This window comes from Anabas testudineus, chromosome 3, assembly GCF_900324465.2.
Source record: "Anabas testudineus chromosome 3, fAnaTes1.2, whole genome shotgun sequence".
NCBI lineage: Eukaryota > Metazoa > Chordata > Actinopteri > Anabantiformes > Anabantidae > Anabas > Anabas testudineus.
Window position 1 is genome coordinate 27,275,628 of NC_046612.1, and position 23,378 is coordinate 27,299,005.

General features: G+C 39.8%; 1 protein-coding gene across 1 annotated transcript in view; it reads right to left on the bottom strand.

The window, feature by feature from the left end:
- The window catches only part of efl1 (elongation factor like GTPase 1), a 67,134-nt gene that overhangs the window by 32,695 nt on the left and 11,061 nt on the right, over positions 1–23,378 (bottom strand). The window contains exons 11-15 of the mRNA XM_026378592.1: positions 23,254–23,376; positions 22,641–22,740; positions 15,218–15,375; positions 14,730–14,893; positions 12,822–12,957 (exon numbers count right to left, since the gene is read on the bottom strand). Coding sequence (XP_026234377.1) covers positions 12,822–12,957; positions 14,730–14,893; positions 15,218–15,375; positions 22,641–22,740; positions 23,254–23,376 — 681 coding nt within the window. The remainder of the gene's footprint in view (positions 1–12,821; positions 12,958–14,729; positions 14,894–15,217; positions 15,376–22,640; positions 22,741–23,253; positions 23,377–23,378) is intronic.

Consider the following 23,378-nt stretch of genomic DNA (forward strand, 5'->3'; position numbering starts at 1 on the left):
AAGTCAGACACTAAATATTTCATTGGACCGCCTCTAGCTGTGATTATGGCATGCATTCACTGTGACATTGTTTCGATAAACTTCTGCAATGTCACAACATTTATTCACATCCAGAGTTGCATTAGTTTTTCGAATGCAATGAGAGTCGGACCGCTTCTCCTGGACATCCAAAAGATTCTCAATGGGGTTAAGGTCTGGACTCTTTGGTGGCCAGCCCATGATGTGAAAATGATGCGTCATGCTTCCGAATTACTCTTTCACAATTTGAGCCTAATGAATTCTGGCATTATCATCTTTGAATATGCCCATGCAATCAGAGAAGAAAAATTCCACTAATGAAATAACCTGGTCATTCAGTATATACAGGTAGTCAGCTGGTCTCATTCTTTTGCACATAAGGTTGCTGAACCTGGACCTGACCAACTGCAAGGCCAACAACCTGTCTCTGAACGTTGGGAAAACTAAAGAGATGGTTGTTGACTTTAGAAGAGCAAAGACTGAACACTCTCCACTGAACATCGATGGAGCGTCAGTGGAGATCGTCAAGAGCACCAAATTTCTTGGTGTCCATCTGGAGGAGAACCTCACCTGGTCACTCAACACCCGCTCCATCAGCAAAAAGGCCCAGCAGCGTCTCTACTTCCTGAGGAAGCTGAGGAAAGCCCATCTGCCGCCCCCCATCTTGACTACATTTTACAGGGGAACCATTGAGAGCATCCTGAGCGGCTGCATCACTGCCTGGATTGGGAACTGCACCATTTCGGATCGCAAGGCCCTACAGCGGAGTCTCTCCCCTCCATCACGGACATTTACACCACACGCTGCATCCCCAAGGCTACCTGCATTGTGGACGACCCCACCCACCCCTCACACCCAATCTTCACACTTCTGCCATCAGGGAAGAGGTTCCGGAGCATTCGGGCCCTCACAACCAGACTTTTGAACAGTTTCTTCCCCCAAGCCATCAGGCTCCTCAACACACACACACACACACACTCTCTAGATTTGTCATGTTTCCATCTTTCAGATGTAAATTGTATTCATTTCCGCTATTGGTCGCTGCTGTTTTGTGTCTTGTGTTCTGTTTTTGCACTGTCTTCAGACGTCTGTCTGCACTTTTTCTTTGTGTTCTTGCACTGTTTGCACTAGGTTGCACATGATGCACTTTATGTGTTTTGCTAAGACAACTGAGCAGTCCTCAGCTCCATGTTTGTCTTGTTGCGGTTTTATGTAGCACCATGGTTCTGAAGAAACGTTGTCTCATTTCACTATGTACTGCTTCAGCTATATGTGGTTGGAATGACAATAAAGCTTCTTGACTTGACTTGCAGCAACCCCAGATTATAGCACTACCCCCACAGGCCTGTACATTGTACAGCATGATGGGTGCATCACTTCATCTGCCTCTCTTCTTACCCTGATGCACCCATCACTCTGACACAGGGTAAATCTGGACTCATCAGACCACATGACCTTCTTCCATTGGACAGTTCTTAACCCAGTTTTAGTAGTTCCTCAATCTCCTCAGATGTTTTCTTGCTTGATGCACACCAATAATTTGACATTTTGAGATAACATATTTTCCACAACATGGTTGCTTAAGATATGAGAAGCTAATCACTGCATCAGTTTGGGTTAAATAACTTGTTGCTAGCTGAAAAATTATCTTCTGTTCTTCTGGGCACAATATAATCCTCTCAGATATTTAGCCTCAAAATAGTCTACACTTCACTATATTTTTCTCATCCCATCAGTTCTACTTAACCAGTTCATTGAAATTTCACTACCATTCTTCTCCTCTCATCTTTAATGCCATTTGATCAGGGGCCTACTCTTAAATGTGAGGCGCTTACCCTCTTTAAACTTGACACTGGCCATAAAAATTACATTGCATACCTTAATCCTTAGCCAGGATTAGTTTACGTAGTCACTACAAAGGGTATAGCTGCATATGAGCTCTGATCAGGGTCAGCAGCAATCTACACCTGGATCTGAATGGTACAATGGTAAAAGTAGTTCACCGTGTTAAAGTGTGTCATAAAGCCTGTTCATTCTATTGTTACAAAGCTATGGCAGTTTAATTCCAATGGATCCACTTTCACATTACCACAGTACCTAGGATCCCATAAAGAAACACCACAGTGGTTCAGCAACTCATACACTGTTGGTGAAAAACAAAAGTCTGTAAGAACGAGGTCAACTACAACTAGGTCAAGGATACATTGTGCTTTATACTGCTAAATGCTTTTTTTTTTTAAAGTGAAATGATATCATCATGACATCTACCATTGTTTCTGTTTTTTAAACCATTGTTTGGTGTCTGTAATGATTGACTGGGTTTGGATTAAATGGGTTTTGTGTGTCACCTTAAGCTTCATGGTTTTGTACACCTCAAGGGCTAGGCAATGGGCTCAAAAATCAAAACCTTTTCCAGCTTCTCCCCTCCGGCAGGCACTACAGAGCACTGTTTGCCAGAACTGCCAACCAAGAATGGTTTCTTTCCACAGGCCATTACACTCATAAAGAACTGAACTTGTACTTTTGCTACCCCTGCTACATTTTACTGTGCTGTACATGTTGGATATACTGTACATACACACTTCAGCTTAGACATTGTGTTGAGATGAAAACGATGAAATAAACGTTACATACCTTCAACGCATGAAACAAATGTGTGATTTACTTTCCTGGCACATGTGCAGCCCTGGCACTGCAGATGGCCAGATCAGACATAGATTTTTGACCTACATGTGGTCGTCTGTCCCAACCCTCACAGCCTGGGGTGGTGATAAAATGTATGTTATGGATACCACAGTGAACATGCGGATGTAGACAATTAAGCAGGATGTAAACAAACTATTTATTTAAATGAAACCACTATAAACACAAAAGAAAATTTGTTTAGAATGCCTAACTGAAAAACGAGTACGTGCACAACTAGAGACAGGACACATCTTCCACAGTGGGTTTTTTTTTTCTCACAAAAACCTGAATATTAATGTCATTTGTAGGAATTTGACAGCAACAGATTACTGAAGGTAATTTGCAAATTATTATTCAAACATTAATGAATGTGGTGAGCTGTCACCTATCTGACAAATATGTGCTGCCAATGAGTCCATTTACATAACAGGTTTAGAATTTTCCCAGTCTGTCTTAAAACAATAGGCAGGTGCCCAAGTGCACATCAAAACAAGCACTGCTTGCTATAATCACTCCTCTTGTTCATACTGGCCTTGAAAGACCCCTTTCCAATTCACTTACAAGATGAGTGACAGAGAACAAAAACCACATTGCTCATTTTCGTGCAATAATGTATTATAAAGTTTATCTGATTTTCAGTTTGAAGCTTCATCTGACTCCTTAAATGGATATCTTTCAAAGCTACACAGATTTCCACCTGTGTTTCCTTTAACAATATTTCTGTGTAGATCATTTATTCTTAAATTATCCCAAAATTGATTACATTCATTATTTTCTTCACAATTCTACACAAAATACCCCATTATGTCAAAACGAAAGAAATCTTTTTGATTTTTTTATTTGTAATAAACAGGCAAATATTTTATACAAATTTCCTTCACTTTGACATTATGGGATTTTTTTAAAGGAGATAATGCATTTAATCTATTTTGGAATAAGGCTGTGACATAAAATTTGGAAAAAGCACTGTGAATATCTTTTGGATGCACAAATGCTCAAAATAAAAAAACAAGTGCAAACAAAGTAGAGTTGAGTGCAAAACACATCTGTAAAACACTGCTCTCTGCTCAGCGTAACTTGTAACAGCGTAACAGTGTCTCTGTTACAGCCAGTCTCAGCCTTTGTTCCCCTGATCTCTTTGTCTCAAGTGTTACAACCATTCTACTTTCACTACTCACTCGCCCCATCTATTGGCCGGCTGTTTATGCTGCCAGCATGCCCATACAGCATGGCTCAAACAAAGAATGAGGGCAGGCAGCCAGCAGTACTCACACTAAACAATACACAAGACAGACTGAGAGGGAGCCATGAAGATGCTTATTATGGCTGATCGCTCTGACACGTCTGGGATTCCGTGGGATGGGGTCATTCGCATCTTGGATCAAAGCCTGAGACCAGGTCGCTGCTGCACGGATGTAAAACAATAGAGATGAACAGGAAAAAGGTTAGCAGCCAAATCCTACAGGGCTGTGCTGCCATGCTCTACAGCACCAGCCTGGAGTCAGCTGCCAGAGGAATACACCCTCCCCTCTGCCCTTTCTTACACACACACACACACACACACACACACACACACACACACTGCTGGATGTCTATATAGGCCAGTGACTTTCTAACTTTACACTGCTCAGAGCCGACCCACCTACAGCCTGCTTCTGGAGTTTTCTTCTACTGATGAGCTCTAGTACAATCAGACCAGCTTGTAGAGTTGCAGCAGGATAGATGTAAGATCAAGTGTAACCTGAATGCAAGTAATGACATTAACCTCACTGTTTACAAGTGAACACTATATTATTTAATACATTGACCTTATAAGAATGTTGATTGCAGATTCTTGTTTATTGAACTTCAATAATTATTGTTTACAGTGGCAAGAAAACAAATGAGTGATCACAGAAAAAGTTACAAACAGCTGAAAATCCCATTTCTGGTCAAGTCCCAAATGTGACTGAACAGGCCAGCACTCTACCAACAACAGACTGATTTTCATGAATAACACATCTCTTTATCTTTATCTTCTCAGATGCAAGTTTCGCATCTGTTTTTAATGACATGTGCTACCATAAAGAACCCTGCTCCTAACCTGTTGCTAATTTTGTATGAGGTTTAAAGCTCTGCAAGTGAAGAAAATAATGTGCCTCAACTGTAAAGCGTTTAAATGAAGGTGAATCCCTTTCCTTATTCTTTCCATCTCTTTCTTCCAGCTGCATATTTTGTCAAAAGACAACTTCAAAGACCTAGGACTAAATTTCAGGAGCGAAAGCACACTTCACAAGAAAAAACCTACATTAGCCATAATGAGACATAGGCTGTGGGACCTAGACATACAGACACAGTGATGACAAGAGTGTTGGAAAAAAGAAAAAAAAAAAAAAAGAGAAGGGGATGGTCAATGAATTTCCGCAGGGAGAGAGAAGGACTGATGAGGTGGAGAATGGTTCATGGCTGCGGGATTCCAGCAGTGCTCAACAGGGACTGGAAACTGTGTCAAGGACAACTGAGAAAGAGTTGAATGAATCAGGTCCATCACAAAAGTCGTAGAGCTGTAAACACACAGGGTGGCTCCATTTTGTAGCAATTACAGTTTAATTAAAATTTTGTTTATGTCATTCCAAATTTTTGAAAATATTAACAATAGATGTAACCATGACCTACCTAGGTGAGCTGTATTATATCATACGCGATCTCACCTGTATACACTTTTATGTAATAAAACGCTCATTTCATAATATGACATGGGACACATTTATGTTCCCCAGAGTGCACCAAGACACACCACCATGTCTGAGAGGGAGAACAGCGAGTCAGCCGCTGATGACGACTAGTGCCTGAAAAGGGAGCTACTTCAGCAGTGTCGAGTGGAGCAGTCTCCCCCTGCCACCAGTATCTAAGCTACATTAGGCTAAAACACAAACTCTCTGCTCTACATAAACAATGACAGAATTCATACTGATCTTCAAGTCTGATTGTGGGTTTGTCAAAACTGCTATAGTCCAATGGTTTCTAGCATAAGTGGAAAAGTAAACACATGCATGACAGCACTGTGAGGACACAGATATCAATCATCTGACCATAAGTCAGACAGCAAAGCAACCTCAAAATGCTGCATTATTATTTTAAGAAGAGAACCCTAGGAAGCCAATGCAGGCTAAAAATGATTTGAAAATAAAAACAAAATTTATCTTGAGATGTTTCCCAGACAGAAGTTTGCAAAATGCAAAAGTATACTTTGCAATGATGGAGTACAAGGGAGTGCTTTGCAGACAGTTCAACTGTCTGAACTGGAAGACTAAAAGAGACTCTCGTTATGCATGATCTGATCCGCACTGCTCTGAGAAGAACCCAGCTGGCCTCTGCCGTCACCCTGGTGTGGTTGACATCAGTAAAATCATTCAGTCGGTGTGCTCTGCTAAAGATCTGGGTCACTAGTCACTGCTGGCACACTGTGAGGGAGGACTAATGCAAAACAAATGTTTTCATAAAGTCGTCCAGTGTTGAATCAGCATCATTCATTTCACTCAGACTTCTTTTTTCAGCCCTTTTTCCTTAGATGACTTGGGTTGCGGCTGCATCTTTTGAGGCAGCTGCTTCACATTAGACCCTGACGATGAGAGTTTGATGTTGCCCACGTCTCAACCCCTGTGACAAACTGTTGCCCTTACTAAGCTCACCATCAAACATCACCGAACTGGCTGTGTACTCTCCCTCAGCTGTAATCACAGATAAATCCACCACTGGCTGGGCATATGGCACTAATCAAAAACACTGTCGAGAATTACACAAAGGGCCTTTTGTTAAGGTACTCGTCTTTCCATGGTTTGGAGTGTGTGAGCTCTAATACATTCTGCCTTCAATGGGGAAATAATAGACCAAACCTTTCAAACAAGATGGTTTTTTAAATGATAATTTAAAAAAAAATTTTTTGAGAACCCACACAAGCAAAACTTTAATCCAAACATTTTCAGTTATCTTGCCTACATCAAGATGGCATCTTGAGCTTTTAAACGTGATATGCGTCAATGTCTGTTTAGGGATGCAGTTGCATTTGCAGATGCATAAAATAATGTTTTTCCACAGCAAATACAGTACCCCCCCAACCTCTGCCCTGATAGAAAAACAACAAAGGCAAGTGAAGTTAAGTCGAGTCAATACTATGCTGTGTAAAAAACCTATTACATACTGTAGGAACGATCTTTTAGATCAAGATTAGTGAGTAACTCAAATAACTGTTTAAGTTACTAAAAATCATTGCAAATTTTTGTTGTCACAAAGCTTCATTAATTCATATATTCATACACCCTACAGTTTGTGTGGATGATTGTTACGGCTGTGCAACACACTACACTGTGCTGTGCATTATAAGACATGGTCAAAGAGATAAAACTACATACATACATACATACATACAGGTGCCCAAAGTCTGGGATCATATGAAGCTGGAAAGATTCTGAAAACTACTATTACTGTACAGGGTTTCTGTTGTAAAACCAAACCAGCGCATACCACAATAGGACAAGGTCAAAGCTTTAGCATCTCAGCAGAAAATGTTCAGTTCACAAAGTGGAACCTGCACAAAGTAATAATCTCTAAGTAAGAAAGGAGCATTCACATTAGTAATTTTCACTGATGGTTTGCTTTGTAAAAGAAAAAAAAAATCACATGTATTAATTATAACAATGATAATAGAGAACTTTGCTGACTGACAGCAACATCGTGTTTTCATATGTGGACAGATTATTAGCACATGAACCGTTTTGCTATGCAAGTATGTTGCACATCTGAGACAGTTTCTGTAGACCGTTCATTCTGCAAGTCCTGCTTAGAAATAGCCTGCAACCTCGATCAGTGACTAATACGTCTTCAACTAACATCAGCGTGCAGGTCAGGTCACAGGCTTTATATTAATGTGTAACTGGTCTAGCCAGAGCTTGCGTGTTTAGGTTTAAGTATTGGACCCTTGAACGACTCTGGTCTTTGTTGACTATTATTCCAACCTCCTTTTTGCATGTTTTTGCCTCCTATGTATGTCACAAAGTCTCCTAGTTGACAGTAAAGGCTGATGTTATGTTTGTAGTATGTCTGTTGTTAGGCTGACATGAGGTTGTAAATTTAAAAGTAAAGTTGCACAGCTTTGCATAAATAATATAGTTGACTTATTTATGTCTTATCATTACTATTATTGTTATTAGCACTTCAAAACCCAGAATGTAATATTGTTTTTTTTTTGTTTTTGTTTTGACAGTATATTGACAATACTTATTGTCTGCCAGTGAATCAATAAAACATAATTTTTTTTAAAAAGAGAGTCAATGAGTTGTTCATTTTAGGAGACTTATCTAATTTTTTCTTCTGCATATTTACTGCTGCTCTTTAGCAAAATCATTTCTCATCATTACTCAATCAATGGAATAATGAATAGAATATTCTATTACTGATGGATACGGACAATAAAGGCTGTTTCAGTCTTCATGTGGACTTCAGGGTGTTGTTTTAAAATGTATTTTGCAGTTATTACCACTTGCCTCTATACAGATGCAGCAGACACAGAACAACATCAGCATTTATTAGGAACTATGTTTCTGGCCTAATACCTGGGATGAAAAACGTCCATTTTGGTTTCCACTGCCTCCTTACTGCTAAATGTTCCACTACAGTATGTACACCAGTTAGCCTCATATTTTATCTGTTGTCTGCTGATTGATTCTGTACACTCCAGTTTATCTTTTGTTTTTTCACTTACTCTATCTGAATTCAGTGAAGGACTGAGGCTGAAATCTAAACAATAGAAGTGGTTACAATGCTGAGGAGAAATGTTGGGTAACAATTCTCTATACCTTTGACTCCTTTTATATCACTTCAAGTCTTTTGATCCATTAATCCCTAAAAAATGTATCAGTGCAGTTTTAAACATGCTGTGTGTAGTACTTTGGTGCCATCCGGTGGTAATTTCATCAACACTGTATCATCTGGTGGTAATTTAACACTAATATCAACACTGTGCTAGACAGCAATGTATGTCCTTATCACCAAGACTGAAATGTGCAGCATAATTTTTCATTTACAAGATATTTTGAAGGTACTGAAAAGTTTGCAGAGTCTGTTACGTACAAGAATATGAATTTAATGCAGCTTAAAAAGATCCCCACTAGATTAAAGAATCAATGAGCATCTCACGACAGGTCAAACCTAACCAACATTTGGCAGGAAACAGAGAGAGACTGTAGAGTGCAGCAGCCGACTTTCCTTTGTCTGACTGCATGTTTTCTGTTATTCATTTGAAGCGGCTACAGTAGAGGAGGTCTCTTTCCCAGATGCACTCTCATGACTCACTCACTTGCAGACAGACGCACATGCACGCGTACACACACACATACACACACACAAACACAAAAAGACAAACACTGAGCCCATGCAGTGTACTGTCAACTACAAAATGATATTTCCCACATCAAGTGCCGCTTTGTGTGTATATTTAAGAATGTTGTGTGTGTGGCTTTACTTTTTTTCCTCCAACTCTTTCTCCAATTACTTGCTCCAGCCGTCAGTTAATAAAGAGGCTCTGATCAAGGCCAAGCCTGGTGGGGTTTACACTTTGGTGCTCTGCTGGCAACTTTCTCCCTGCAAGCAGTCCACTAACAGGACAAGAATAATGGCTCCCATATGGCCCAGACACACAGAGAAAAGCAGAGTGTGATTTTGTGTATCTGAGCGGGGAAGAAATTGTTTCCACGATGCCTGCCACTAGTGCAACTTTCTGCTTTGTCATCAAGCTTCTTAGCAGGACGCGCTGAGGTCCCTAGGGAAAAAAGCTGACTGTGTCGTACTTCAGCATTTCTAACCATAACAGCTGAACAGAAACCCCACCCTCAGACAGTTTTATATGGTATCTTTCTGCAGCGAACACTCACCAGCCCTCACTCTGCTGCACTAGTATCTCATTACTATCTCAAATGTCAAGAGACAAGTACTGATACACGGGTACTTTCTATTTTCAACCACAATATAATACAGGGACTATTATACCCCTACTGTTACCTAGCAAATGAATGGAGCACAAAATTTGCAAATACTCTAAGCCATAGATTAAGTCCATCACCGTGCAAACAGTCAAAGTTAGAATTGTAGTTTAACAACATCTGCACTGTGCAAGCCATGCTCAAATCCTCTTAAAGTGCATCTATGATCTGACAGTCCAAACTAAATAAGGAGCAGAGGGATCTGTAATGCTCACTCAAGTGCAGATCATCTTATTGATATCCATTTGCATTATTCTATTCAAAGGTCCCAGCAACATTAATATGAGCTCACATCAAAACTGCACAAAGTACCAATCATCTGCCACATTATACTGATACTGAGAGCAGAACAATACTGTACAGTACCACTAAAGGTAGACCAGAAAAATATGTTTCTTTTGTTTTTGTTGAGTGTGTGTGTGTGTGTGTGTGTGTGTGTGTGTGTGTGTGTGTGTGTGTGTGTGTGTGTGTGTAATTATTGTAAACAGACACTCAACACTCAAACAAACGCCACTGACAAACAATAGCAGCAGTCAAAGAGATCCTTTAATCCACTCAGTTGCTGTGACAAAGTAATGACAGTTATATGTCAGCCGTCAAATTAAGGGTTAGCAAAATGTAAATATTTCTGCAGAATGTAAACTCAGCACCCCAACCTTCATTAACAACGTCTGTCCTTTGGGCTCTTTGGACAAAGGGTTATTCAAAAAAATAATTTAAGACCAGTATCTCTACCTCTATTTCTGGCATCTCACCCCCTCACACAAATTCTCCCATTACTGCTATACGGAACTACCTGTCTCTTCCTGTCCTAACCACACTTGTACTTTAAACCTCCCTTGTAAACACCTTTGGATAAAAGTGCCTGTCAAATGACTGAATGTAACATAAATGTAAAGATGGTGTGCGAACATTAAAATCTCTACACAGCTGCAAGCTACTGGGTCTGGACCTTGTGGGGAATATAAATACTGCACAATTAGCTGTAATGTGTATCTAAATGTTAAGACAAGTAAAGGCCATTCATAGCGATTGTTTTAAAGAAAAAAGAAGAGCACTGAAAATTAAAGTAAGCTTACAGAGCCACCTACAGCAACCACCACTAAGTCATAACTGGAATCAATAAGACAGGAAGAGAGATACAAGAATAGTAAGAATCTGGGGATGAGGCAACATTTTGGTTAAAAACTTAAAGGAAAGTAGAGAAACACATGTTGAACTGTGGTCCTCTGAATCAGTACTGACATCAGCAGCATATAACTAGGTCAAAATATCAGAAATGTATTTATCCACAAATAAATCCTGACTACAAAGACACAGAGGTCTAGACTTATAGTATACATCCTGGCTTATGCAGCTAGTATGAGTCAAGCTTCAACAATATTGGAGCCTATGCTTTTCCTGTCTGTTTCACAGGGTTTCACACATTTAGTCAAACATCTATTAAAAATGGTTGACACAAGTCACAGACATAGAAAACAGCATCCCTAATGTACCAGAAAGACAAACTTGCTCTGAACAGTCATTTTCAATGCAATGTGCCACATGGCTGCATGTATGCCATCCAAAACAAAACCATCATACATGAAGAAAAATGTAAAATTCAACTACATTAAATGAGTTTTAATGGTCTATTATGTCACTTCCAAGCAGCAACAATGAAAAAATGCCTACACAGCTATAAATGAACGAGTGATTCTTAACAGAACGTGTTGTCTGCTGGTGCCTTTAACTCTAATAAAAGCTGCTCTGGCAGAGCACAGTGCCATTACACTCAGCCCTCTGCTGTGTTTACCTTCACTAAAATGTACTACTCCCTTCTGAATTAATATTAAGTATTAGTATTAAGATCTCTGTTTTAACGATTTTCTCCATTAACCAACATTTCATGTTACATTCTTGTAATAAATGATAGTGGAAACTGCTGCATCACTCTCTGACAAACATTTGCACCATTTGAAATATGGGAAAGATTAGAAATTCTAAAAAATCATGGACTGTAACAATATGAACAACCTCACAGGAAATTTAGTTTGTTTTTCTGGTAAGAAGATCCTGGAGTTCTCATAAGGAATGTGTAACTTCCACTCTGCTCACCCTGGTCAGTTTATGTTAGATCACGACTTTGTACTGAACAAAGCTGGGCATTTGGACCAAGCCTATGTTACAAGTGATAAAAAAAAAGTGATAACTAGAAGTATTTTAAAATCTATTCAGTCATCAGCCCTTTTATCTATACATATATATATATGTGCATTTTGTTTTAATAGTGTGTGTAACATGACAGATCTTGTTTTTATGTACCGTGGTTCAACAGCTATTTTCATGTGTTGGTTTTAAAACCTATGATTAATTGTTGTGTGTGCACTAATTGTGGAGTACATTTTGTTCCAGCATTCAGTTCACCAGCATCTCTCATTTCTTCTGTGCATATACAGGTCTCTCTCATCTAGGGGTCCTAAACCAATTCAACATGTTGAATTCACTGAAAAGCTGTCATGGGGCTGACTGGTGCCAATGATGCAGGACAGACTACCCGATAGACGACCGGACACAGGCTGACGGCCAACCGTGGCCCTTATTGCACAAACGCTACTATCATTCAGCAAGAAACAGAAATCTGAAAACACAAATACCTCAAGACCTCAACTCTGCACTGCTGAAGATTTCATAATCACAAAGTCCTGACAAGATAAACATTAAATAAACAAAAGTCAAAGACCACTTCTGTAGTATCTGACTGCAGAAGACAAGTTCTAAGTGTTTGTCCTGGAGTCATCACGAGTTTATAGATCTCAGTTGTGAGAATAAAGGTTTAAAAGGTAACCTTCCAAACAGCAGCAGTTAACACAAGACAAAGCAGCTGCTGACTGGATGTTTCTTAACAAAAATCTCTTTGAAAGTCCTAACTTACTTCTCTTCTTTTAATTTATGTATATAGTCTGGTTTATTCTCAAACAACCAACACAGTCCACAAGAAAGGTCTGTTTTGACTTCAAAAACTTGAAGTAGGTTTGGTAACAAATCACCCGGACTCTGTAAAAACATAGCACGGCACAGTCACAGTAATGGACAGACCAGGAAGAAGAAAGTGACATTTACCTAGGACATTTCCTGCAGGCACTTCCTCCAGCTCTTCTAGCTCTCTGCCCATGAGCAGGTAGAGGCTTTCCATTGAACAACAGGACAAATGAGGTACCTCAGGCACAGAGTCTGAAGCGCTGCAACCATCTGGGAGCTGGCAGAGATGAGAGAGGAGGAATGAATATAAGAATAAAAAAGTTCACAAATGTTCACAAACATTTAAAGACTTTTATATTTTATGTTTGTGTGTGGTGATCACAATGCATGATTTCCAGATTTGATATTTTGTCTAATGTCACTATAGTAGCTCTGTATTAGAGTACACCACTGGGTCCTTTTACACTTTTACTTGATCTGGCACAATAATATTAATAAAAAGAGTGTGAGGGCATGTAGTTATGAATATCAACAGGTCTCTCCCAGGATCAGGATGTCCCAACGAATGTCCATGACTTTTCCATGGTTTCCAACATGTTTCGTGAACACCACTGGAACTCGACTGGAATTTTGGGCCTCTCTTCTCTTGCCCAAAGGTGTTTTATGGGATTCAGATCTCGACTCATTGCTGGCCACTTCAGAACTCTCCGGCGCTTTATTTGCAGCAAAGCAACCCAAAACATCTTTGAGACTCCATCGCGTTTGACTGTAGGGACTGTTCTTTTCTTTGAAGGCCCCATTTCTTTTTCTGTAAACAGTGCCATGATGTCCTTTACCAAAAAGCTATATTTTTGTCACATCTGTCCACAGTACGTTCTCCCAAAAGAAGAAGGATTGTGGTTTTGTTTGTGGTTCATCATCCCTTTTCGTTCAAATGACAAGCTGCGCTGTTGTACCCTGTGTCTGCAGATCAGTTTGAATTTGTTTAGAAGTTAATCAGAGTTCTTTATCCACCAGGTTAGCTAGAGTGCCATGGGCTGTAAACCTCTTGATGATATTGTGCACAGTAGACACAGGAACAATAAGATCTCTGGAGATGGACATGTAAGCATGTGAATACCAAAACATTTGTAACTGGAACAATTTTCTGAGATACAGTAAGTGTACCGCTGCTGAAATTCACCCACATTTAGCAGGTTGGCTAAATGTCAAGCCCTGATTGTAACCATGATACCGTATTATGGATACAGTCGTAATAGGCTTCATTGACAGGGATGTGTTGTTCCATATGTGGGGGAGAGAATGACAAATGGACCAGGTAGTAGGTATGGTTTTATGTCCAGCAGTAACTGTTACATCAGTAGTCATGAAAATGATCATGACATTTATGTCACAAAGTGATCTACCAGAAAGATGTGCTGACATGTATGTGATTAGGGAGCACAGTGTCTTGCTGGACGATGTCATGTTGCACTGAAAAACAGTTGCACTGAAAAAGTTCAACCATATCCAACAATTTTTCTACATCGGTGGTGGAGCTCTGAGTGATGCCAGTCCCTGGTGTGTAATACCTTTCTGTCATTCAAGTTAATGAGTAGGGCTGTGTTTTGTTCACATGGAGTGAAGCTCACAACCACATAGTGATTTGTGAACTGTTTGTGACACCAGTGAAGATAAATTGAAATAAATATGTATATGTTACTGTCAGTCACCAGAATTGGATCCCCCTACTGGGTTTAGGTAACATGGTCAGTTCAAGTACATGCAAGTGTAAGTGTACACTTGCAATAAGTAATTGTGAGCACAAAACAGAACCAAAAGACAACAATGGATGCTTTCCTAGGTCTGCACCAAAGGAGCCCAACTTTGAAACAGACCAAAATATTCTACATGTATTTTAACAGTCCTTAAAAATAAATTCCTAATATTTATTAATATTAGTAATATTTCTGTAGAAGAAAGATGCAAAATGAAAACAGATCAGTGCATTACATATACCGTGACAGATAGTGTGGAGGAGGTACTGTAAACTGATAACTTGGACCTTACCATGGACAGGCCCTGGGTGGGGTCATACTTTGGTCCCAGCACAAATACTTTCTGTCCTCTTCTGACCATGCCACTGTAGATCCGGGCAAATGCTATGAAGGTCTCGCTCTGCTCCTGTTCCTCATCTGGCTTTGAGTCTTTGATTGTCAGACTCTCCATTTTAGCTGTTAGAGAGCAAATATACACACCATCTATATTTTTCTATTATTAAGCAAACATTTTCTTTATTTTCACTTTTATTAGCTCTCGTTTCTGAAAATCTTCTTGCTTATGAACATTTTAAGAAAGCCCTGGCTCTGTGGTGTTCCAATTGTTTGGGTTAATTTTAGGGAGTTTCATGGACTAAATGATTATCCTTCCTTCACTCACAGTTCCCGGTCAAATTCAATATCATCAACTCAGTCCAAATATCAGCGCTATAGCTATTTATCAGGAAATTAAGACGGAGGTGGGTGACAGACGGTGTCAGCAAATGGAGATGAGCTTACCTGTGCTTAGTCCTTCATGTTGGTCTTCCTGCGGCATGCCCCCTAAGTGGGTGAGATCTTTGCTACTCTCTGCTGCTGCCAGATCAGCAGCTAACCTGTCAGCATGTCTCTGTCTAGCCAGCTCCCTGCGCTGGGCAATCTCCTCCTGGGTCAACGGCCTACACACATAAATACACACACGCAGGTTAGCTGTTTCATAGACATTAGAGACACGGTGTGAGAGTGAAGTTGTCAGCATGTTTTCCAACTCTTCAGAGGAAAAGTTGTAAAACCTGAATAGCAGGACAACAGCAGAAACAATTCCTGAACCATGGGCTCAGTAAACATTCTTAAAGTGGCAAACTTGTAACTTCCCAGACAGGTAACTCGGGGGCGAGCTGTAAAAACAGAACACAATTATATTATATGTGTAGGCAGTTTGGTCAGAGTGTGTGTTTGTGCATACCCTCTTCAAAAAGACCACAGTGACTATAGCAACACAGCTGCTCACAATAGGCCTGAGTGACAGCATCCAACACGGAGTTCAGATCTCTGATGACAAACCACTTAAAACAGCCCATAATTGCCCCTGACAACAGCAGCAGCAGCAGCCCTGCAGACTAACTGGGACTGATTGCACCTCTCTTCTGCATAAATAGAATATAAATGGGGCCACAGCCTGAATTCAGGATTCTAACAGGAAACCACAAAAGAGCAAACCCTACTGGATGATGGCCAAACCTTAAGAACAAATATCTAACTTACAGCTACAAACTGCACGTGTCATCATACTCAGTAAAGTTCACTTCTCTCACATTATTTATTAAACAAAAAGCAGATGTTTAAATGAAGGTTATCGGTTGAATTATCTGAGGCAAGAGCTGTTTAAACGTCTAAATAAACTATAGTGCGGCACAAAGAGGCTTTATGATTCTCATTAGACCACAGTCCCTGCTGTTGTCCTCAAGAGGTCAAATCAGTCACTCATTGGTAATAATGGGAAAGTCAGAACTTGGATTCTGGCCTAGCCCACTGTAACTACGAAGTAATGCCTTCTAAACACTGGAGGTGGATGATCAGAACCACAAAGAGATGTCTTTACATTGTGAAGGGGGGGAAGGCTGGAAAAATGAACAATACCTTGATATAAAAGCGGTTTGAAAAATGCACTTTATTGCTTTTTACTAAGAGCTGACTGACTGAAGACCATTCTCATTCTTAAGTGTATAATATTGTAAATCAACAGTGACTGAGATAATATTGTTTCTGACATTTGCAAGAAAGCCCCATGGTGAAATACAGTAAGTTGAAGGTTAAAGGTATAAAGCTATACTCAGCTGCCATGTTGGAAGGCACTACAGAGGAAGAAGAGAAAACAGAGAAACCATTAAACTGTACTGCCATGCAGGTCCATAAGAGTATGATGAACTAAACATCCTGTAGTGATCTGAAAGTGCTTCATATCTGTACAACATCCAGGAATGCTCTGTGTTCAAATTTAAAAGAACATTTGAATGTTTCTTTACTTTTACACACTGCTGATATTTATTATTGAGATTCCATTTTTCCTTCGATGCTTGTACGGCAGACAAATTCATATTCTGTTCAGCTGCTGTTTCCTTGAGGGATTTTGTTGTTCCTCAGCTATAAAATACTACAGGTGTTCCACAGTATTCAAATGAGGGAGCATATTTGGACAGGTCAAAGTTATTATTTTTATCTTGTTCAAAACTTGTGTATCATTTTTGCTATGTGTCTAGCATCACTGTCATTTTGGAAAAATTTCTCTCCTGCCAGGGTTCTCAACAGTGGGAATCATGTTTTCACACAGTACTTGGGATTATCAACTTGAATTCATAGTGTCATCCATAAACATCATCCACCTCTTTATGCCAGATCAGAAGCACTGGCCATCTGTTCATTGCAAAAATGTGTTAATAGCAAGTTGTGGATGAGGATCTTGTTCAAGGGCATCCATTGCACCTTCTGTTATTTGTAGTGTGGATGTTTGACACCCTGTAACCACTCCTGCACGTGTTTGAAACGTGGTATCATTTTCATAATGGCTCTGTAAAAATCTCGCTCTAGATATGAAATGAAACATTCAAGATGGGCTTAAAGTGTAGACTATCTGCTTTAATTTAATTGTGCGGTCAAATATGTAGTATAAATTGTGGAATTTTCATTATTATTCAAAGCCTCACAATTTTTGAGTCCCTAAAGTTACACACAAGGTTATCACAAGTGAGCATATGAAAGGTTCAAGCATGTAATTAGAATTAGGAATCCGTTGTTTTAACGGTCAACGGTCATTAACTGTCAATATGACATGCAAAGAGCTGTTACTCCAAATTAATAAGCCATCATCTAGCTGATAATGAGTAAAACCATTCCATGTGCTCAGTTCAACTGTCTGGTACATTTTGTACATTCTTAAAAAGAAAACAACCTTACTAGTGAGCTTAGGAACATCACATCATTGCCCAGAAAACCACAGAAAACAACTGTGACGGATGACAGGACGTTTCTTTCCCTGATGTAGGAAACCCTTGCAACTGTTAACAGCAAGAACAGCCTCCAGGAGGTGGATTTATCTGTGGCAAAGTCAACAATCAAGAGAAAAATTCAGCAAATAAATACAGAGGGTTTACCACAAGATATAAACCACTGGTAAAGAAAAATTACAATCATTCTTTCCCCATATTGCCCAGCCCTACTTTCACTTAATAAAAAAAAAAAAGCCAGGATGAAGGCATCCTTCCCATTTCTTTCCCTGTGCCTCATCCACCTGTCCAAATCCACCTCTCCCTCCTTAGTGTCCAACCTAGCATAGAAGTCCTCATATGCCCTTTGTTTTCCCGTCGCCACCTCTACCTTCACCTTACGCTGCATCCCCCTGTACTCCTGTCTACCCTCTTCAGTCCTCTCAGTGTTCCGCTTTTTCTTAGCTGACCTCTTTCTCTTTGTACACATCTGGACTTTCTCATTCCACCACCAAGTGTCCTTGTACACCTTCCACTTCCCTGATGAGACACCAATTACTCTCCTACCTGTCTCCCTGATCACCTCCTGACCACGCAGAGCCTGTCTAACCTCCTCCCTGAAAACTACACACCATTCTTCCTTTTTAAACTTCCACCGCTTCATCTTCTGCTCTGCCTTAGTTCTCTTCATCTTCCTCACAACCATCCTGTGTTGTCTTGCTACACTCTCCCCTACCATTACTTTGCAGTCCCTGATCTCTTTTAGATTACACCACTCTTACATGTCGCCCTATGTCCCTGCCTCTTTTGGAAGAAAGTATTCACTACAGCCATTTCTATCCTTTTGGCAAAGTCTACAGAAGGACAGGTGATCCTTCTGCATTCCTGTCCTGAACACCAAACCTGCCCATCACCATCTCATCACCTCTGTTTCCTTCACCAAAAATTAAATTGAAATCTGCACCAATCACCACTCTCTAACCTCTGGGGATGCTCTGCATGACAGTATCTAACTCACTCCAGAATTTGTCTTTTTCCTCTAACTCACATCCTAACAACATTGAACATCACACCTTCAATTTCCAGCTTCAGAGTCTTCCCACTATCTGATACTTTTTTCACCTCCAGAACATTTCTGACAAAGTCCTCATTCATAACGCCTACTTAATTTCTTTCCCATCCATGCCACGGTAAAACAACTTGAACTCTGATTATAGGTTTCTTGCCTTGCTACCTTTCCACCTGGCCTCCTGGACACACAGTATGCCCACCTTCCTTCTCTACATCATGTCAACCAACGTCCTACACAGTCCATCTACTGTACTTTAAACTAAAGCTTTTATGGTTTGTACAAAACAAACATTGTGAAGGTTCCACACTAAAGGTACTGTGTCACACACGGTGAACAAAGTGGCTTTGATTGGGTTATTACACAAGGAGCACTCTTGCCTGTCCTCAACAGAGGGGTGAAGAAAGAAGAGTGTAACACTAGTGTTCTGAAATTCACATTTCTGAACAGGCAAGAAACAGAGATGACCAAAAAAAGACCAGTTCCATCATTGCCAACCACAGCCTACACAGTGAACAACAAAAGTGGAGAACATACACTGAAAAAAAAAGTTGGAAGGCAAGACGAGAGACCTTTCTACAGACATTCAGCTACCGTACTAGTTTGCAAATGTAGTAAAAGCAACTGGTATAGCCACAGAATAGTGGAGTTTTGAGCTGCAGGGTCTCTAAATGTTACCATTAGCTCTCTAGGAGCAGCAGCAGGTGTATTTTATCATTATGAGTTTATCTGTTTTACAATTACAATATTACAATATACAGTACAATAGTAGTACAACCACAGAAGCCATTGCTGGCAGTAGATTGCAGTAACTGAAATAGAGGATCTAAGTATTTGCTCTATCACTGCTTTGAAAACCTTGTCTGCTAATTGTTTCTTTCACAATGTCTCTGTTGAGGTGGACTTTCAATCGTTCCAATGAGGAGATTATTTACGAACAGGTTGTAATAATGTGCTTGTCTTTAAGTTGTGATCTGAAACACCAACTGCTGCTGCTTTGGCCACGGGGCCTTGCTATTGTTGGAAAGTGGGGTGCTTGCACGGGGGATGGAGCATGAGAACTCTAATTGATTATCCAGCTGAGAACCAGCTGGGTCGGAGTTAGCAGTGATTTGCAAAGTAAAAATTATACATCAAAGATTAGGGTTTTTCATTAGTTGTCAGTTCTAATCATCAAAATAAAAAAATAAAAAAACACTTGAAGTATATGAGTCTGTGTGTAATGCATGAATATATTATACAAGTTTCACTTTTTGAACAGAATTAGTGAAATAAATCAACTTTTTGATGATATTCTAATTATATGACCAGCACCTGTATACAAACTTAATGCTGTACAAAGACAGGGATGGCAGCCATAGCAGAAAAACCCGAAGTGATAAAAAAACAAGAGATGAGAATGATCTGTCCAGCATGATTTGCCTGAACTCATTACCTGTAGAACATGCTTCATAGTACAACACTGTTGAGTGCTGAGTTTTGTTGAACAAAATTTACACAATAATTAGTACAGTAACATTTTCAATAACCCCTCTACCCTTCTCTGTCAATTTTGGACAGAAGGCATATAGAGGATAAACAATAAAAATTCAGTGTCATCGTCCAAACCTTTAGCCATTTGGGATTATGTTTTCATTACTTACACTGCAATACACGCACTGCATGCTGCATACATATTATGATTTCTCACCTCAGCATTAATGAGACCCGTCTACAACAGGCGCAAGCTCCATTAGAGCAGTCAGACTGTTTTATATCTATTATAGAGGATTAGACCACTGGCAGTTTTTTTTACTGATGGCAAGCCAAAAATCACCTGTAATTTGTAACCCAAGCAAATGACAATTCATTTTTAAAATGTATTTCTATAAGGTGAGTTTGGCCACACAGTATTTAAATTAGAGCTGATTATAAACATTTATATGCTTTTCTGAATGGTTTGTCTGGTTTATAAATAGCAATAATATCCTCTCTGTGTCCTAAACCCTGCTACCCAAAACTGATCTGCCAGCTATTAGTGATTAGATCAAACTGCTGGACTCAATGTGTCATCACAGTTAAACCAAGTGTTGACTCGAAACTGTCAGGCCATGGTGGCATACAGTAAGTTTTTAAACCACTCCTCTGTAGGCAGCTGTAGTCCTGAGCTGCCATCGAAATGTCAGCAGTGTGAAAGTGTGTCTCCTGCAGGTAGTGGTCAAAAGAGAATGGAAGCACTTGCATGCTCATTAGCCTGGTTTTGGACAGGCTTTTCCCGTTCTGGCTCACAGTATGAGATAACCTTTCCTTCCTCTTCCTACTCTGCCTTTCTTCTGTTTCAAGCATCTATATCTCCTTTTGACAGTCTGTCTATATCTCCTCTCCTCTGTTTGCCACTCTGTTTTCCTGGGACTGCACCAGCAGAGTCTGCAATTACGATCCAACACTGTGACAGGAGGAGGAGGGCGAGCAGAAACGATGCCAGACAGAGGCCTAAAGTAGGATCTCTTTCCCTCTCCAGCATATATAATGCAAGTAAAGGCATAACGAGAGAATGCATACAGTATATGATATGTGATCACTATACATTTCTATATTTGATTGGATCAAGAACACAAGTATCAGTTTTAATTCTGACTTGCAGTGTTCTCAATGAGGTTAGATGCTCAGAGTTTGTTTTGTTTCATGAAGAAATGTGGGAAAAACAGTCCCTGATTTGACAAATAAAACAACAATGCAATACCTAAACTCAGGATTTTCAGGTTGGGTCGCCCGGACCATAACGGATACACTGTTAACATTCTAGACACTCTACAAGTCTCACATTTTTAACTTCAACTATCACTGATGTTAAAAACAGATCTTGCATGTGAGTCCTTAGCCTCCATTGTAGTCTAAAACCATTTAAAACACACTGGGTGACATGTTCCTTCATTAAGTGTCCATTACTGCTGCAGACCTCTTTCAGTTTATTAATGCATTGGATAGTTCTTTATAAACTTTTAGTAGTTTCAGCAATCTCCTTAGATGCTTTCTTTACTAAATGCATGCCAATTATTTGACCCTTCTGAAACAGACATCTTTTCCACAATCAAAGGATGTGTCTTCCATCCTGGTTGTTTAAGAAATGACAAGCTACTCACTGCATCAGTTAGGGTTAAATGACTTGTTGCCAGTTCATGCAGTAACTATAAAATGGGAGGCTCTTGCCTATTTGCTTATTTAAATCCAGGTGGTGACTTTTTTTTGGCATGGGCAGTGTAGTGGTTTTCACTCATGCACTCATATCCTGAACTTCTAGACTTTATCTGGGTGAGTTGCATCTAAAGTTGCATCACATCATGACTTCTACACAGGGACCACCACTAACAGAAACCAACGTTTAAAGTTTTGGATGTGAGAATGTAAAGGGGAGCACAAAAAACCAATCACAAGGCCTTCACACACTTCCACTGACTGGGATAATCAGACATTTCTGAGTCAGGATATAAAATGTAAAGTTGATGAAGCTCAGATCAACTGATGATGATTGCCAAATGATTCAGAAAACTTTGCCAAGCCACTATGTATACAGGAAGACACACAGCTAGGAGAGACTAACGAGGATAGAGACAAAATGCATGTTTCTCAGTCATTTAGAAATTCATAGTAGTAATTTGACACTTAACAGCATAAAGAATTTTAGCACAAGAATGAGTAGTGGTGCTGCGAGTGGTTTTAGTGAGCTTGTTCTCTAAATGATCTGGGTAACTTAAGGCTAAGTGTGAACTGACTCTTCTTGTTGCCTGCTCCCAGTCCCAGAGCAGGCAGATTAAGCATGTCCACAGCCATGAGGCAGAGGGAAGAACAGGTCTGCAGCACCATCTACTGACTACTAGACTCCCACATACAACACACAAACACAAACCATTACCTCTGTCTGTTCTGAGGCAAGGCCTTGGTGTCCACTGCAAACATTTTGGACACAAAGACAATGACCGGAGTATCTTCCCCACTCGAACACTGGAGGAATGCTGAAAAAGGCCCAAAAAGACCACTTATAGGCAAACCACATTGGAAATCACAAAACAATAGCTAGATAAAACCCCAACAATGGGCAATAAAGCAAACACAATATTCACTGGTTGGTCATCAACACACATCTGACACATTTAAAGTGGATACCAGTATAATAAAGTGGACACTTTAGTATACTACAACCTCCTAAACTTCTCTTTCAAAATCTCCAAAACACTAAACAATGAATAGGAAACTTTTTCTAATGTAGGTCTTCACTTGTAAGTATTTTTTCATTAGTGAGACTAATTAACTCTTTAAACATTAACATTTTTGGAATATTTTTTCATCTTGGAAAAAAAAAACAGAGTTGTCATTTAGAGCTAGTAATTATTTGAACAATCAATCTCACACCTGGTTAACAATGTAAGTGTTTAGCCGTCACTAAAATAATATAGCTGTGTACCTGATTTAACCACATAAAAGCTGTGCAACTGTGTGTTTGTGTGTATGTGTGTATGTGGATATACCTTTTTTCAGTTCCTGTGTCTGTTCGGGTAATGAGTCAAATCGTCTTGTTCCAACACTCAGCAGTTTCTCCACCCGCTCTGCAGCAATATCTAATGGACTGGGAAGCTTCTCACACACCATCGCT